The 18,236-nt window shown below is 34.0% G+C and overlaps 1 protein-coding gene across 5 annotated transcripts; it reads right to left on the minus strand.

Annotated features, from left to right (window-relative positions):
* Nucleotides 1-1,407: 1,407 nt before the first annotated feature.
* LOC111036627 (tetratricopeptide repeat protein 28) lies at nucleotides 1,408-16,647 on the minus strand. 5 transcript variants are annotated; one of them, XM_022318724.1, is made up of 30 exons: nucleotides 16,425-16,647; nucleotides 14,602-14,672; nucleotides 14,122-14,512; nucleotides 13,809-14,050; nucleotides 13,526-13,730; nucleotides 13,087-13,295; nucleotides 12,826-13,011; nucleotides 12,521-12,760; nucleotides 12,172-12,450; nucleotides 11,886-12,114; nucleotides 11,592-11,824; nucleotides 11,345-11,528; nucleotides 11,168-11,274; nucleotides 10,207-11,100; nucleotides 9,775-10,006; nucleotides 9,611-9,719; nucleotides 9,397-9,540; nucleotides 9,176-9,330; nucleotides 8,916-9,105; nucleotides 8,491-8,668; nucleotides 8,315-8,422; nucleotides 7,987-8,247; nucleotides 7,708-7,917; nucleotides 7,558-7,635; nucleotides 6,946-7,099; nucleotides 5,243-5,443; nucleotides 5,064-5,171; nucleotides 4,748-4,974; nucleotides 4,420-4,645; nucleotides 1,679-2,484 (listed from the first exon to the last, which is right to left on the minus strand). In XM_022318724.1, exons 2-30 carry the CDS (start codon nucleotides 14,623-14,625, stop codon nucleotides 1,679-1,681), a joined length of 6,810 nt encoding a protein of 2,269 aa, XP_022174416.1. In that variant the 5' UTR covers nucleotides 14,626-14,672; nucleotides 16,425-16,647. The 5 variants fall into 5 exon arrangements, with proteins under 5 accessions (XP_022174419.1, XP_022174416.1, XP_022174418.1 ...); XM_022318726.1 differs by having other exon boundaries at nucleotides 16,419-16,647; XM_022318725.1 differs by having other exon boundaries at nucleotides 16,408-16,647.
* Nucleotides 16,648-18,236: the final 1,589 nt, after the last annotated feature.

Genomic DNA, 18,236 nt, shown 5'->3' on the forward strand with positions numbered 1-18,236 from the left:
TGGGTTATGCCCAGGGCGGAGTTGCCCGATTGCGGCCCGAAAACAGGTAGTCGTATTTTATCCCAAAAGTATCCCGATCGCAGCCCGTCCAAACACACATTGGCTCACAAAATAACTTATAATTAATAAAATTAAACATTTTGTCTGTTTAAGTCTTGCAAGACTGCAAATAGTATATATTTAGTCTTACATTTTATCTATTTTTTTTTTATCTTTAATGGGCTGGAAATTACCACACCGAATATTGGTGATCGTGGGAATCGTGAATTCGATAGTTATATATTTATTTCAAAATACGTATCGGACGTAATCGGGATATTTATTTAGTTTTGATAACCACAGTATAGGTACTGTCCTACCTAATGTGTACGGGCCGCAATTGGAATAGGTGAAAACGTAAAAAAGTTACTTTGGGCCGCAATCGGGCGACATTCGCCCAGGGCCGGTGCTCGAGGGTTTGCAGGGTTCGAAATAAATAATGTTGATATGTTGTGAAATTCGTCGTTTAAATCATATTATTATATAATAAGAAATTCGAATTTATTTATCAATATTATTTCGTAAATGATAATTGATATAATACGTTATACGCATATTATGAGCAACGAACACTGTGCATCTAAGGTCACGAGATTATTGTTGAATATTATCTGTGAAAGTGCACAACACAAAATAAGAAGTTTCTTTACTCAATGCCATTAAATTGTTTTCATGCAATCTGAAAATATTCTTTCCATTAATGTAAATTATAATCGCTTAACAATGATAACCCTGATTAGTTGGGCCGTCGAGCTAAATTAAATTATTCTTTAAGGGCCATTTATCATTTTAAACTATATTTGTACATTGCCTAGCGATAAAGATTCAATAATTACAACGCCATGGCGTACAGGAGAAAACAACAAATAATTTTACAAATTTTCTTATTTTTAATAATTTATGGGTATATATACTTGTATGTTATAACTTATAAATAAAGCTAATACAATTCAATGAAAATCTCTTAATATTTCCCAGGTATTTAAGTTATTATTACCCCAGTTTAAAACTATTTTTTATTATTGTCATTAGAACTCAACGAAGTTTCCAATCTATTATTATTTTAAATGGTCGCCGGTGACCAATTTGGCATCATAGTTACAAAGCATAATTACCGTGCCAGTCGACTATTTTAATATTCAATTTCGTACTATGCAGGACTTTCCGATAAAGATAAATATCCTCAAAATTACAATTGGACTAAATAGTAAATAGAAAATGTTACAGAAAATTAATTTTAAAATAAAATAATAAAATACATTTCAAGGACGTCATTTAATGGAATTATGGAAAAAATAAGGAGAGTATCTGAGTATATCATTAGATATTAAGATTAGTTTATCGTAGTAGAACAAAAAAAAACGAAAATAGTTTGTAACTTTTTTGTATTCAATAGGTAAAACAAACTTAATACATAGTAAGAACTATAAGGGGAAAAACATTTATATTCCCAAATAACATACACAAAATAACTTTAATAATAATTATATACACCAGTAGTAAGTTTTTACATAAAAAATAATGTACAAACGATTAAAAAAAAACGAAAAATAAATGTAAATAAACGACTCGTATCGTATAGTATTTGCGATTAATCCACATCGTCCGTTACTCATTACAGCACGCGACGAGTGACGCGTTACGAGTCGGTCATAGAAGCAGGTTTGATAACAGAAGAAGAAGACGAAGACGACGATGTGCCCGGTGGCGGAGGGGGCGCGTAAGACGATTTTTTCTTGATTCTGATTTTCGGTTCTTTGGACGCGCCACCGTTCTCCTCCTCGACGAGGCTCTCGAAATTGCGTATCCCAGCGGCGGCGGAGGCGGCGTTCGGGTGGTCGGCCCGCTTCTTGTAGCTGCCGGTACTCGACTGAGACTCAGCAACGGACCGGCCGTCACCCTCGTCTCTCTTGTTCAGCTCGCCGTAAGCCGTTTCCTGCGAGCTGTCCCCGCCACCGAACCTCTTCAGCATGGACGGCGACAGCCAGCTGGACCGGCTGTCTTTGCCGGCGTGCTGCTGCTGCTGCTGCTGTTGATGATGGCCGTGATGATAGAGATTCTGCTGTTTGTCGAGTGACAGCAGCTTGAGCAGGGACGGCGCCAGACCAAGTCCGATTTTCCGCTCGTGGTAGACGTCCGATATCGTCGGTTTCGGTTCGTAGTTGAGCTTCCGCAGCTGCGACGTCCTGATGTGGTCCTGCAGCCCGCTGTTCACCACGTCCACGTTAGGCTGAACCTTGGACGGCGGCTGTTCTTTCTCCGATATGTCCAGTACCTGGGCCAGGTACAGCGACATCTTGTCCGCGTCGTCCGGCTGGTGATTCGGTTCGGGGTCCACCACCACGATCTTGTCCAGGATGTCGTTGGCCTTGTGTAGTTTCTTGATCGGTGGTATGGGGGGTAGCGAGTGAGTTCCACGGCGGAGTATGGTCGAGTGCCCGTTTCCTGTGAAATCGAAAAAAAAACATACATCAGAAATCGATACAATGTAAGTGGCCAAAGAGACATGCCCTCCTAAAAAATAATATGTTACGCTCTGAATCCGTACACGCATTTCATATTTAATACCATACTTGATACCATAGACTTTCTCGCTTAACGCGGTGTTCTACGTAAACGCGACGACGCGGCAGAAAACAACTTGTGTTTCGTGGCTCATTTGCTCGAGGAACAGCATGAACATTGGACAAAATAGAATTCACCCGCGTTTACGTAGGACACCGTGTAATACCAATCACTTAATCAGCGAACCAACCATTTTATGTTCGTATAAAATAATAGATTTTATAATCTAGTTTCATTTGCCCCCCCTTCTACGGGCGCCCATTAAGTGGAGTACGACTGAACGAGTGCCCCCCCAATAGATACATTTTTGTGCCATCCGCTATCACCGAACACAGTCTAACAATATTATCGAATGCGTTTCTAATTAATATGCACGGGAATAATGCGTCAAAAATAGTAGATTGTCTGGAAATCATCGCAGACTTTCAATACGAAATTGGTACCTTGTTATTCTAACGTATCAATCCCAAACTAAGTGTCACGACTCTCACGAAATAGGCTAAGATGGCTTTATAAGCCATTACCATGATAATGTTAATATTCCCTACATCGGCTACATCATATGTATAGGTACTTATTGTATATAGTATATACCATATGTATAATATTGCAATTTCTTAATAAAATAATAATAAAAAACAAATAATCAAAAATATTTAGTTATGCTCATTTTGAGATTTAGGTAATACTACTACTAAGAGTTGGCTGTTAAATGATTGTAATTTGCCTGCATTTCCTAAAAAACTCCGAATATCCCAAATAGACATCTATTTTTAAACATCCATTAAGCTGCGTCCACTCGACCACACCTAAACGCATACAAACTTAAAGATTGTGATCGTTATGAATTTTCAGTACACTATCTGACTATCAGCTACGCGACTTATATATTACTATAGCAATAGCGTCGACAATAGTTTTATAATTTGTACTAATTAAAACAATAATATAATATAATATAATATTATAAATTATAATAGCCTAATCATCCATTTACGAAGAAAATGTGAGACACATTAAGTTGGTTTTAAACTTTTATGCTATAATGTAGATATATACATTTAATACTAATTAATAGGGTATGTGTACACATTTAATGATTTATAATTTATATAGGTATTTTTTAATGACTTCGATTCACCTTCAATATTTAAATATTATACATAGGTATTTTATAGTAATATACTATAACATGTTTACCCGACTTAACTACTATAGGTACTCTGTTCAGGGTTGGACTAATTTGGGAATTTTCCCAGTGGGTTGTACCGCCGGAGCTATATCGGACAGTGAGTCCGAGGCGATGATCTTGATAAAAGAAAAAATATTTCAATTGTTTTTTTATGGAATTTATAACAATTAAAATTGATAGAAAAAACAGAAAATATAATAAGTAATGGCTGGTCCAAAAAAAAAGGGATTGGCAAAAAATAAAATTTCCGGTACACATTTTGGGGCTAGTCCAACCCTTACCGCGTTTCACGAGAGAACATGCTAATCGACAACGAGAGGGCTCAGCTCTGCGCACTGTCACCAAATTCTCGATGGGTGGCGTACGATCGTAGTCAGTGTCAACGGCAACATTTGTCCGTATGGAGAAAATTCGACGGCCTAGCCGGCAGACAGACCTCATTCTACATGTGTAATGCGCAGAACTGCCATAATCTCTCGTGGAACAGAGTTTGAATACATAATTTATATCGATATATATATCATACATAGTAAATATCGTCGAAGGTTGGTAAAAATCAACGGCAAAAGCAACTACGTATTTTATAGAAGCTATTTTAAGTTTAAAATTTTTTAAACACTAACCTTCCCAATCCGTGGCGGAGCTAGCCGAACTTGACGAATCTGGTCTGACGGGTGTAGAGTATAAATTTCTGATTTTAGTTTGGTGTGCTAGAGTTTTGCTTAATGCATCCCCTAATCCAGGAACTGGTGGCGATGGTGTAAATGCAGCGTCACTTTCTCCGCCACCATTAGTACCACCTGATCTTCGACTCAATATCGTAGGCATAACCAAGACTCCAGTAGAATTCTGATGAAGAAAAAATATAACAACACGGAAAATAAATACAATAATTTGAGCATTATATATTTATTTAAAATATTAAAAGAAAATTTATTCGATCCAGCTTACCTTAGTGATTTGAGTGGACGCATCTGAGGCAGTTCTACCATCGGGTTCTCCTCTTTTCCTAACATAACTGGTAAACGCTCCGGATCCATTACTTCCAGACACTCGCAATGCGTTGGTTGAACTAGGTTTTAACGGAGAATCCTTTTGCCTGTCGTCTTCAACAGTCACTACACTTTCGAGTGAACTTGATGAACACAAGGAAAGGCTTTTAGGGGCTTCTTGTGTGTCTGTACGATGTAAAAACGATAATTATCAGTTGAATACAATGTAAAATTGACAAAAATAATAAAATGTAATAAATGCAATGAAAATTTACCAAATAAGGCTAACAGAGCTTGAAGAACAAATTGAATACTACGTTTATTGGCTTGTTTGCCAGTACGCAGTGTAACTTCGTCCATTCCAACTTCAATTAAATCGAAACCTGGGCAAAGAGATTTGATTAGTTAATAGTTTTAGCAGTAAAAATAAATAACTATGCACAACAGTGTTTACCTAGAGATGCTAAAAGCTCGTGACACCCAGGAGTATGCCATAGTTTTACGTTGACTGGCATCTCAACAGACTGTTCATTTTCAGATAAAAGTCTATTATTTAATTGCTCGACTACATGCCGTATGACAGAAATAACATCGTCCGTAACATCAGATGTCAATATCAGTTTCGAAATAGCGCTTAATGTTGTACTATTCAGACCTAATAACATACAATGGTATTGAAAATTATTCTGATTTGTGGCATTGTATGTAATATTATTTTAACATTGTATTATTCATATTCACATAATCACATTCATACACATATATTATTGTAATATATTGACTTGTTCCTGCGACTGCGTATGACTATCACACTAACAACAATTTATTAATTATTATTATTTATTATACAGACATTACATAGCCGAAGGTTACACACGCGTGCCCTTTAAATATTACTTATAGGCTATAATGAACTCTTTAAATATATTCAAACAATACCAGTAAGGCGGCTTTTAGTGGCTATGGTATAAGGGGCAAAATATAGACTATTTCCAATCTAGCCATCAAAGTCCGTGATCTTTGTTGGTCGTAAATAGCCAATTGGTATAAAGTAATAAAATATGGGTTTCATTAGTTTTATATTTACTAAAATAAAACGTCTGTTTAAAAGTAACAAAGCATCCTTTATAAAATAAAAAAATGTAGATCTATATACTTAATATTTGGGTTATAAAATAAAAACATAATTAGATTTTTTTAGTATTTACATAATGATGATATGTTTAACTATGCTGGTAAGAGTATGAAAAAAAGGAATAATAGGACATATTTAAAAAACGGGAAAGTTAAAGGTCCCGAAAGTTATAGTCGGGGCACACCGGGACAGAGTTTTAAAATCCATACTTAACTTTCCCGCATAAAAGTTAAGAACACTAGTCATACATTATTAGTGTGAGTTTGGTAATGTGTGGGCGGATATGACGACTATGTAGTATGTTCTATAACACACGCGCACATGCAGTCGAAAATATTTTTTTACCTACGCAACAATGAATAATGCCAATAAGCTGCCATATTAATTCACTTATTTTCTTAAAATAAACATGCACATTAAAGAGCCAAAGAAATAAAAAAATGAAAAAGTTTTCCTACAAAACATAAAAAAGGAGCAAACGAATTCTAATTATTTTTCAAAATTAAAATGGTATTACTAAAAGATTTTATTTTTTGCCCGCTTATTGGTCTAAATGCATGAAAAATCCAATAGCTTGGGACCCCTTAATTATTACAATTATTATTACATTATCACACAAATTATGTATAGACTGTTTAACAGTAAAATCGTACATTGAAATAAAGTCTATGCTGAAACGTGTTGGGTAGATATGTAGTTATGCAGAGTTAACAATTTAAGCTTGATAAATGTTTTAAACTATAAATTATAATAATGTACCTACTACATGTTTACCTACTTAAGCTTATCAGACTTAATTATTGTGCTATTCAGAGCTATCTGTTGACACATTATGCTCTATTTAATGAGTTTTCATATTATTTAATGCAGTGGAATGTGCATTAGTTTTGTTTTATTTAATATTTTAATCAATTAATGATATTAAGTAAATTAATTACAAATTAAACACACCAGTTTAAAAATCTAATGGCTATTTTAAACGAAGAATACCTTATTTTTTTAAATTATATAAAAAAACATACCAAGCAACGCTTGTAGACTAGCACTGCATTGAGTAAGCCTGTCTTCAGGATCACTCTGAGGGAAGAATACCGAAGAAGGTATACCATTAGCAGCAGGTTCAAAACGAAATCCAACAGATTGTAAGAGCTCTTTCCATCCAGTAACATCACCAACCTTCAAAGGAGAATTAAATTAAAAATATTTCTTCAGTTCTACGGTAGTAATATTATGCTACAATTGTATACTCGTATTTGTTAATTTTGCAATTCTAGTGTTAAAAATAAAATGTTTAGACAATGTCAGCACACTGTTTTCTCTCACTGGCCCACATGTAACATAGACAAAATACATTCACAGAACATAATTTTTTTTTATCTTGCATAAAGTTGCCTGATACAAGAATTATTGGGAATATAAAACCAAAATCACAAGTTAAACCATTAAAAATATTATCTTCTATAATATATGGTAATACATAATTTCAATCTCAGTTTACACAAAAATTATAAAAAAAAACAATTTTAAGTGAATGCGTATTAACTATGTTGTGTGTGGGTCTGAAAGAGAAAACAAATATTCTTAATCCATTAATAAACGTTGTAGCTTATCCTTAAATAATTTTTTCTATATACTTTATTTTCAATGCTCTTTTGAGTAGTGTACATTGCGTTTTTCTGTCCTCGATGGATACGTTGCAAAGATTTTTCAACCTGAACATATTAAAATTAAAATAAACTTAAAATATTCTTAATGAATATTTTAGCAGTATTAAATATAAATACCAAGTGGAGAGTAACTCTTAAAGCGTCTCTACATCGGTCAGGTGTTTTTAACAGTTCACATAAAGCTTGCCCCATTAAAGCTACTTTACTAGATAAACGCACGTCTGAACCAATTAAAAAATATCCAGCCCAGTTTGATGGATGAGAAAAATGTTTTGTGTGTTGGACTGTTTGCATTGCATCACATAGAGCACGGCATACTCTTGATCCCTGATTACAGATTAATGATTTATATATTATAACAATTATGTATTGAAACAAATTCAACCAAATAATTACCTGTAATAAAGCAGAGTAAAAAGCTCTTAATAAAATCTTAGCAGCAGTACTTGGTACTGGCCATAAAGATACAAGTATGCATTGAGCTCCAGCCATGAGTAAACCATTTGTAAGGTCATATAGTCCTTTTGATGTAGCCCAATCGTCTCTTGCATGTGACCAACTTAATACTACCAGTCTTGCATTTAACTTCAGAGACAATAAATCTTCTGTAGTTAATAATACTTCAGATATATTCATATCAGATTGTGAAGTTGTTTCCTATAAATCCATAATTACTGATTAGATAAACCATTAAAAATAGGACATCAAATTAAATTATTATTACACTTTCATCTGGTGATAATATGATGGCCGATAATTCCCAACTAACATGGGTAGCTAAATGAATGCACTCTGCTTTAACAAGTTGTTCTAAAATGTTATGTTTATTCGCCTAAAAAGAATGAAAAATAATTTATTATTATTTATAATATCAGTAACAAATATTTAAATTGTACTTACTTGAGCTTTAATTAAAGGTTTTGTTTGTAGCATTTCAGCCACCATACTAGCTTCCTGTTCTGTGTGTGGTAGTTCATTTAGACTAAGTTGTTCATTAACACAATTTGGAAGTAATGGGTTACCAACCACAAGTGTAGTCATATTTGAAGATTCATTAACTCCAGCTTTCTTTTGTGCTCTAAAAATAAATTTAAATGTTTTAAAGTTGATTTTAAAATAACTAAAGGCTGGTTAATGGTTTTAAAATGAACATTTATCCTCTTGATCTATTTGCTGTAAAAGTTTTGAACTTTTGTTTTATAATAGAATATTATTTCATGCATAAAATGTTCCTGCGGTTAGTTTAATACTTCATAGTGTGTAAATTCACAAAGAAATTAGTTCTATTTCCAAAATATTGCATTAGATATAATTATAATACCAACCTTTGATTTTCCTTGAATTTCATTAAGGAAGGTGTAACAAGTAAGCTGAATTTTTCACTTAGGTATTCTCCTGATAAATGACTATCATCATCTATTTTTGGGTGTAACATTGAAAAGGGCACCAACAATAAGTCTTGTTCGAGAACTAATAATAATTCCTTTCTACCTGAACAACCTTTACTATGAGAAGCTATATCAAAAAAATAATATTCAAATTGTAATTTATGTGTTAATAATTGTCTTCAGTTTTTAATAATTACCACATGGTGCAAAAAGGAAATCTTCAAAAGGAGCTATCAGTAATTCGTACAGTTTGTTTAGACTATCGGGAATTAGCCATGCTTTTGTTTTCTTAGCTCTTACACTACCAGGTCGACTAGCAGATCCAACTGTACTTCCCCCTAAACTTCCAACACTATAATATAAAATAATTGTTATTGGTTGTTTTTCATACACTAAAATTGTTACAACAAAAAAGCACCTGAACAAACTACTCAAACTGTAGTTACTTGAGTTATATAAATGGTTTCGATTGACCATTCTTAAATAACTACGTTCATTTTCTTGAGCTAGCCTATCTCCTAGTTCGTCTAAGTGACAAGCTTCATTCAAATCCGAATCAACTCTGGAATGCAAAAAATTAACAATAATGCATATTTGTTTAAATGTGAGCTCATCACTTTGGTAAGACTTACATTGGTTGTTGAACATTGAGTGTACTTTTCACATCTTTGAGATACTGCGTCAATAGATTATCCATGCCATTTTCAGTTTGAATTAAAGTTTCATGGAATTTAACAACACCTAAATGACAAATACTTATAAATATTTTGATACAATAAAAGTTGACTTGACTTACCTTTGTTTGGAATAATGAGCCAAGAAAACAGATAACCAGATGCTATACTGAAGTAAAGAACTGATGCTTTTTGTTTATTCACAATATCAAGTATACTTTCTACAGAATTTATTTTATGGTAATCTGGAGAAGATTTTATCCTCAAATTGTGACTAGCAGGTTTTGCTCTAATACGATATTTTTCCGTGACTAAAAGAGCTTCCTCACATCTATTTAGTTGTACTAACACAGTCTAAAAGTAAAACAAAAATATTTTTATTTATTCAGTAATAATACAGTATTAAAACACTAAATAATAAAACAATTTGTTGTTTTATAAAATTACTTTAAATTATGTTAAAACATTTTTTCTTCAACATTAATAATTTTTGAGATGATGAGTAAAGATTTAGTATAAACTATAGATAACCAGTATAGGTCTAATACACTTACTTGTAAAGCTTGGTAACATTCTAATCTTAGTTGAGTAATTGAATGTGAATGTTCTAAGGTAATAGTGTTAAGAGCATTGTCTAATAATTCAGACGCTTGTTCTAAATGACCTCTAGCTGCATCAGACTGCCCATCAGCTAATAATGCCATTCCAAGCTTATATCTTATACGTCCTTCCTCGTCTGGTTTTCCTGTCATATCAATACTTTGTAGGGCTTGTGTAAGATATATAACTGCTTGACTGGTATGTCCTAATGTATGATGCAATGATCCTAAACTTCCATATGCAGCAGCCTTTGCTGTCTTCTCATCAATTTGGCTAGCAATTGACAAATGTTCTTCCTGGTATTTAATAGCTTCATTTAAGTTTCCTAAAACTTCTTCTACATTTCCAATGTTTCCATTTGCTCTGCATTGCAACAGCGGTTGATTAAGTTCTTTGCCAATTTCTAAATCTAATTTATGGTAGTGAAGGGCCACACTATTCTGACCCATTAACTGATGTGCATATCCAAGAGCAGATGCTGCGTTTGCTTCAACATTTCTATCACCTAATTCTCTAGCTATTGATATTTGATTTTGCAGACAGGACACTGCTTGTTGGTAATTACCCATCATAACATGATTGGAACCCAATTCACCATACGCAGAAGCTTTCATCTCTGAGTTGTTAAGTTCATGAGCAATGACTAGTATTTTTTCAAAACAAACAAGACTTTGATCAAGATGTCCGATTCGTCTGTATGATTGACCAAGACAACAATAGGCTTTTTCAAGGTCTCGAAGGTTTTGAAGTTGTACGGCAATGGTTAAAAATTGTTCATGGCATTTAACAGCTTCATCGAAATCCCCTAATGCATCATAACAGTCACCAAGATTTCCAAACGCTCGACCCTGTTAATTCAAATAATAATTAAAAATAATCAATACTGATTGCTTTTAATTTATTAATTATATTTACTTTATCTATTAAAGATGTATGAGATGACAACTGTTCCAGAGTAGCTAATTGTTGTTCAAAATATCCAATTGCTCCTTCATAAATTCCCATATTCATTCTTGCTATACCTTTTATTACAGAAATAATCAAATAATTTTCAAATATACAATAACACATTTTAAATTTTCTAAATAATACCTAAATTTCCAAAAGCTTCAGCCTCAATTGCATTATCTCTCAGTTCTTTTGCTCTTTCAAGCTGTAATTGGTAACATTTTATTGCATTGGTATAATTTCTAAGAGACATATACACTGCTCCAATATGTCCATGAGCACAACATTCACCTTTTAAGTCATTTACTTCTTGTCTTAGAGCTAATTCCTGGAAACATAAACCATTAAAATAAATAGTACTCAACACAGTATTATATTATATAGATCATACTTGGCAATGGTAAGATAGAGCTTTGTCATAACATTTGATATATCTGTTAGCTAGTCCTAAGGAACTACATGCTGCTGCTTCCATGTTTGTATCTCTAATTTGTCTGGCGAGTGTGAACTGTCGATGATACATTTTGAGAGCCTCCTCTGTGTCGTTCATTTTAATAAGTATATCCCCAATATTGCCTAAAGCACGAAGTTTTGCTTGAAGACTTTTTGTCATATGTGATATAGCTAAAAACAAAATTCATAATATCATAATAATGGTATAATTTTTTGGTTTTAAAAATGTTACCTAAAAAGTACTTTTGGCATTCTAATGATGTTTCTAGATTGCCTAATGCTAAATGAGCAAGACCTAAATTACAATAAGCTCGGCCCATATTCATTTTATCTTGGAGATCTTTGGCTAGAGATAAATCTTGGTCATAATATCTCACAGCTTCACGGTAATTACCCAAACAGTAATGAGCATAACCCAGAAAATGACATGCTTTTGCTTCCCCTTCAATGTCATGTAATTCCTTCAAAATCAATAGTAAATAAGTATTTTATATCTTTCATTACTAAAAATAGCTTACTTGAGATAACATTAAATAGTTTTCATAGTAAGGGATGGCTTGCAAAAAGTCACTTCGTGTGCTTAAGCAATTAGCTAGGTTTAATAAAGCACAAGCTTCTCCAGCTGTATCTTTCAACTCTCTAGCAATGTTTAGGTGAGCTCTATAATGTAAAAGAGCCATTTCAAATGCCCCTAAAGACTGATAGGCTACTGCTAAATTTCCATGAGTAGATGCTTCAGAGTTTCGGTCCTTGACTTCTTTTGATATTGTTAATTCTTGTTTATGATATTTAATTGCCTGATAAATTAATTATTCCAAATATTATTTTAACTTAGTTAGAATATTATATCATCATTTAAATTTTTACCTGTTCATAGAAACCCATAGCACTGTAAGCATTTCCTATGTTTCCAAATGCTCTTCCCATAGCAGCTCGGTCATGTAAAGACTTAGCAATATTTAAATGAGCATGGTGAAGTTTTAATGCAGACTCGTGAGCTCCAAGTAACTGATATACAATACCCAAATTTGAACACGCTCTTCCTTCTCCTACTTTGTCATGTGTATTTAATGCCATATCTAATTGTTTTTCATGCCAATGTTTAGCCTGAAAAATTGAGTAAAGTTTGGTTAGTTGATTCCTAATAAGTTTTGTTATATTAAATATCCTACTTGAGAATAGTTTCCAGCACATCTTGCTGCATGACCAAGCCCAGCATATGCTCTGGCTTCAATCACTTTATCCCCAAGTTCTTGTGCGAGTCTTAACACATTTTCATGATAATTAATAGCTTGAGTAAAATTACGTCTATAGTGATATGATGAACCTAAGTTGCTAAATGCACGTGCTTCTTCAACCTTATCAAACAAAATACCAAATTTACATTATATATTATCATGAAATTAAAATCAAACAATAAGACTAAATCTTACTTTATTTCCTAATTTTTTTGATAACTTTAAATGCTGCATATGACAGTCCAATGCACTTTCAAATTCACCCATAGCTAAATAAACAGCACCAACATTTCCAATCTCTCTAGCTTCTTGAAGAACTTCTCCAATTTGTTTAACTAACTGTACACATTGTTTGTGGGATGCTAAAGCATTTGGATAATCACCAATTGCAGTATACACATGACCTAATTAACAAATTATATAAAGCTATGAATAATTTTTATTTTAAACCAAAACATTGGTTTGGTAACATCTCATAATACAATGATTATAAATAGTTTTTTTTCTAATTAGTTATAATTAAGTATGACTATACGATTTTGTAAGAACTGTTGTAATTATGTAAGCTTAATTTAAGAGTGAAATATAATTTTTATTACTTAGATAATAAATTAAAAAATAATTAACAACTTACCCAGACTAGTGAGAGCAGATGCAGCAGCTTTCATTTCTCTGGCTTTCATTGCAAAAACTAATTGGTATCTATGTGCTGTTAGCGCTTCTTTATAGCTTCCTTTACTAAAATAAGCTGATCCTAAATTACCATGAGCTCGACTCTCTCCAGCTATATCTTTTAAAGACTTAGCTACTAATAAATCTTGTTGCATGTATCCAATTGCCTATGTTAAAGTACATTGATCATTAGATCATTACAGATGAATTTATTGAGATTTAAATTAATTTGTATATATACATACTTTATCTAAAGAATTCAGTGCCCAATAAGCTGAAGATAATGCAGAAAACACAGAACCTCTTAACTTAGCACTACAGGTTCCTATTCTAAGGGCCGATTCTAAGACAACTACAGCCACTGAGTACTGTCCAGCTGCTAATAATTCTTGACCTATCACAGACATGACGAGAAATGGAGATTTGTCCAATGTTATTCCATTATGATTTATGCTTTGTAATTGTTCAAATGTAGGCTCCAACACACCTTTTAAACATAGAAAGTAATAAGTAAAAATACATATTAAATAAAAATAAATGACATATTCCTATGCTTACCTCTAAGAGGGGACTTAATAGAAGCCTCAATAAGACCAGCTAACAGCTGAGTAGATTTTGGCTCAATGGAGAGCCCAGTGCTAAATACAGCAAGAGCATCTCCATGCCTCCCCAAACATTGTAGAGCAACACCCTCTCGGTAGTGTGCCTTTGGCCAACTAGGATTGACCTGGCGGGCACATGTGGCATCGTGCAATGCTTCTGTAAACCTGCCCAACTTGAGCAGTGCTGCAGACCGATTGGAATATAGAATGTGGTTATCAGGATAGTGACGCAGAGCTTCACTATACAATTGTATAGCTCGGGCATAGTCACCAGATTCACATGCAGCGTTTGATTCACGCACTTTTTCCATAAAACCTTCTTCACCACACCCATTTTCCGGCTCCACCTGAACAAAAATAAAAATGCAATGAATTACAATATCTTCCATTTATATTGGTAGAAAATGTAGGTAATTTTTTAATTTAAAATATTTACCTCGGATAGGTCTCTTTGTGGCATGATTTTGAAAACATTTCTATATTCACATATCTGTAGATATTTTTACTCTAAAAACATTTATTAAAAATTCAATTTATTAGTAAATGAACTCAATTAAGTTCAAGCTGAAAATTAAACTAAAGCAGCGGTTCTCAACCTAAGCTCTATAAGGGTAAATATGTGAACATTTCTGAATTCAACTAAAATAATAATTGGTTTATCATGTTTAATTTATTAATAATAACCCGCATATTATGTTTCGTAGTAGAAATCAATATTAGATACAAGTCAGTTGAATATAATATTGTTTGAATTATTTATGTTGTTTATGATTAGATTATAAAAAAAACAAATTAAGAAGAAAATCGTTTACGCGTTATGTATATTTTATGAGCATTCCTAATTTTTGGCACTCCCTAGATTTCTTTTAGCAACATAAAGATTAAAGGCGCCACAAACAAAAAAGTTCAAGGACCGCTTAACTATAGAAATCATTCAGATAAGTAAAGGAAAATTAGGGGAGGACATTTTATTTTGGGTTTTAAATGTAGTTAGGTATATTGAAATAGGCCATAGGTACCTACCTAAAAGTCTTTATATCAGGTTAATGGGTTGTAAGACAGAAAAGTAGCTAAAATGTAACGAACCAATTAGAAATATTGACTTGAAATCACTTCAATAATTAAGCTAGTAACCTACTACAAGACTTAAGGCTAGGTATATTCAAGATGTCTAAAAAATAATAGTTTAGTATGACATTATGGTACCATACATGAATAGATGTATTATGTTTTTGTGTAGTTACTAGATACCTGATACCTCCTAACAGTACTAACTGTTTAATAACATATATATAAAATTCAAATCTTTTCCAATTTCTAACCAATGTCTATTACTTATAAATTATTTTTAAAACATAAATATTTATATAGACTTTTTGAATTTAAAACACGTACATACATTTTTGTCTAATAAGTTACAGTTAAATGTTGGTTGTCATTCAAAAAAAAGTAGAAATCAATCATGTGATATTTAAAACGAGTTGTATGATACTACGATATACTATGGTATTTTAAAATTTGAAATTGATTGATTGATAGTATTACTATTTACCCGAGTCAGAAATTCAGTGAAAGTATATCAATTACCCAAGCTGGAATATTCAAATTTAATCAGGTAAGTACCAACGTTATCACATATAAATGATAGTTTCTAAAAAATTCCCGTCAAACATTTCGGTAAACTGATAAGTGTGAGGAATGGGGTTCAATATAAATTGAAATAAAGGTGTCATTCACTCATTAAAAATTAAAACAATTTAAAACGTTATAACCGACATAGCTAAATAATGTGTACAGTGAAAATCAACCACAGACCACCAAGCATTCAGCGCGAAGGTTGAAGAATTCAAAAACGATTTTCATTGTTATAAAGGCAGTAACCATAAAACCCAAAAAATTATTATAAACCCATCGGTTTCGGAGAGCTATTTACGGCGGTCGTAAACGGATAGACCAGGAAACCTGGGATCGAGGAGCTTGAGGGTGTAGAATATAATATCAAAATGAAGGGGTTGTACCAGGCTGGTGCGAAAAATTAGGTACCATAAGATCGTCAACTTACGCAGTATTCCGGGATGTAACAATATTTATCTTTACATATTTATCTTAATCTATATTCTATTATGCATGTCGTGAACTCGAGAATATTGCGATCATCTACATCACGGTATAAATATGATAATAGTATTGTATAGCGGTGGAGACTTTAACAGCACGCCGCATTCATAATATTATTATTTACTTTATTATTACTATTACTATTTAGCGTTATCGTAAGACCCCATCGACATTACGAGGGCTGCGCGTGATCCGCCGTCGCCGTCAGAGCGCTCAACGCACGCAAACACACACACACGCACCGTCACACGGACACAAACACACGCGCTCGAGACGCAATCGGAAGCCTCGGAGGAACGTAGACCGCGGACTGCGGTAGGATTGTTTTTTCTCTCACTGCCGGTCCTCTCCCGACGACGACGGTCGTCTCCTCTTCGCCGGCCGGGTGACGGTCTCTCGCGGAACGGCCGTTACCGCGGTTGCGGCGGTGGCGGCCGTGATACCGGGCGGTGGAGGAGGTAACGCGATCCGGTCGCAACAGGTGATGTGATAGTGGGGACGACGAGCGGCAGTCGTCGTGATACTCTCCTGCCGTTGCGGGGGGAGGGTACGGGTGAAAAAAAAAACGTTGTGTGTGCCGGGCACGAAAACGCGTCGCATTCCGATGTCGGCCATATTGGAATGCGGTCGACTGACCCCGCAAACGGATCCTCCCTTTAACCTTGATTCGCCCGGGCGGCAGCGTAAAGCCGACGAATTTTATACACACACACACAGAACTCGCGCGTACACGCATTGTGCGCGGTGAACAGAACGCGCGCGCGCTTGATCATTAATTTAAATATCTTATTAAGATCGTCGGGACAGATATCATTGAGGGTCGCCCGTCGTCGCGGGAACGCCGCCGCGCCGGCAGACGACGCGCGCGCGCAGGACGTACCTACGATCTTTGCTTGCCTTTTCGGTTTGTTTTCTCCGTTTTTCGCTTTTCGTGTTCCTCCGCGATTTCGGTGTTCGAGTCTGCGACTGTACCTATAGAGGCTAGAATCACTATTAAGACCAAACTGCATATCCGCAGGATCATTGCAAAAATGATATACATCACGGCCACCCGCACAACGCCCAAGTCCGATACTTCGATATATATATATCCGATGTAATATCCTCATTACTCTCCAAAATCCCTAGAAAATAAAATGGAAAAATAAATAATACTTTTTTAATGTTACGCTAGTTATAATACCTACCTACGTGTTGGAACTAAAAATGATTTTTGCAAAAACAAATAAATTATAAGAAATTAACATATTATTAATAAAATCATCAAATTAGGCCAAATGCCCGGCTGAGGTTGGATGTATTATTTTACTATAAATACTATCATATACATAGCTTCCGGAAAAATATCCAGTACAGCTAGACAGGAAGATTAGCAATCACACACATTTTTAAGAAAAACATTTTTTATATACAGTGTTTACAACTATATTTCAAAAAAATAACAAACAATTCAGGAACACCTAATAGATAAAGATGATACAGATTCTCAAATTATGCCTAAGATTTTTGTAGGTACATCCAGCATGCCACCATTGCCACCTATAGATTATTTTAATAATTTAATATCCCGTTGAGTGCCAATAAATTATAAAACGCAACAATGTAGGAGCGTATCCAGAATTGTTTTTTAAATTTAAGTATAGGTATAGGATAACTTGCGGGTGCTTTTCACACACTGTGACCTCCGTTGAAGTCATAAGTGTTTCACTTGATAAATAATATTATCAATAAATATGAAATATAATTATTAATCATATGATAACATATTTTTTGCATAAATACGGCCGAAGAGAGGATGAGAGGTGTTACTACTTACTACACCAAAACACCCCATTTGTAAAGGATCGAAAAATGTGTACAAATGTCATGTCATCAGGCGTCACATGTACATTTTGGTATAGGTATATTATATTCGACGAACGACGTTATACTTATAGAATTAAGTCCAACTGA

Source organism: Myzus persicae, unplaced genomic scaffold, assembly GCF_001856785.1.
Source record: "Myzus persicae strain clone G006 unplaced genomic scaffold, MPER_G0061.0, whole genome shotgun sequence".
In the NCBI taxonomy this organism is placed as follows: domain Eukaryota; kingdom Metazoa; phylum Arthropoda; class Insecta; order Hemiptera; family Aphididae; genus Myzus; species Myzus persicae.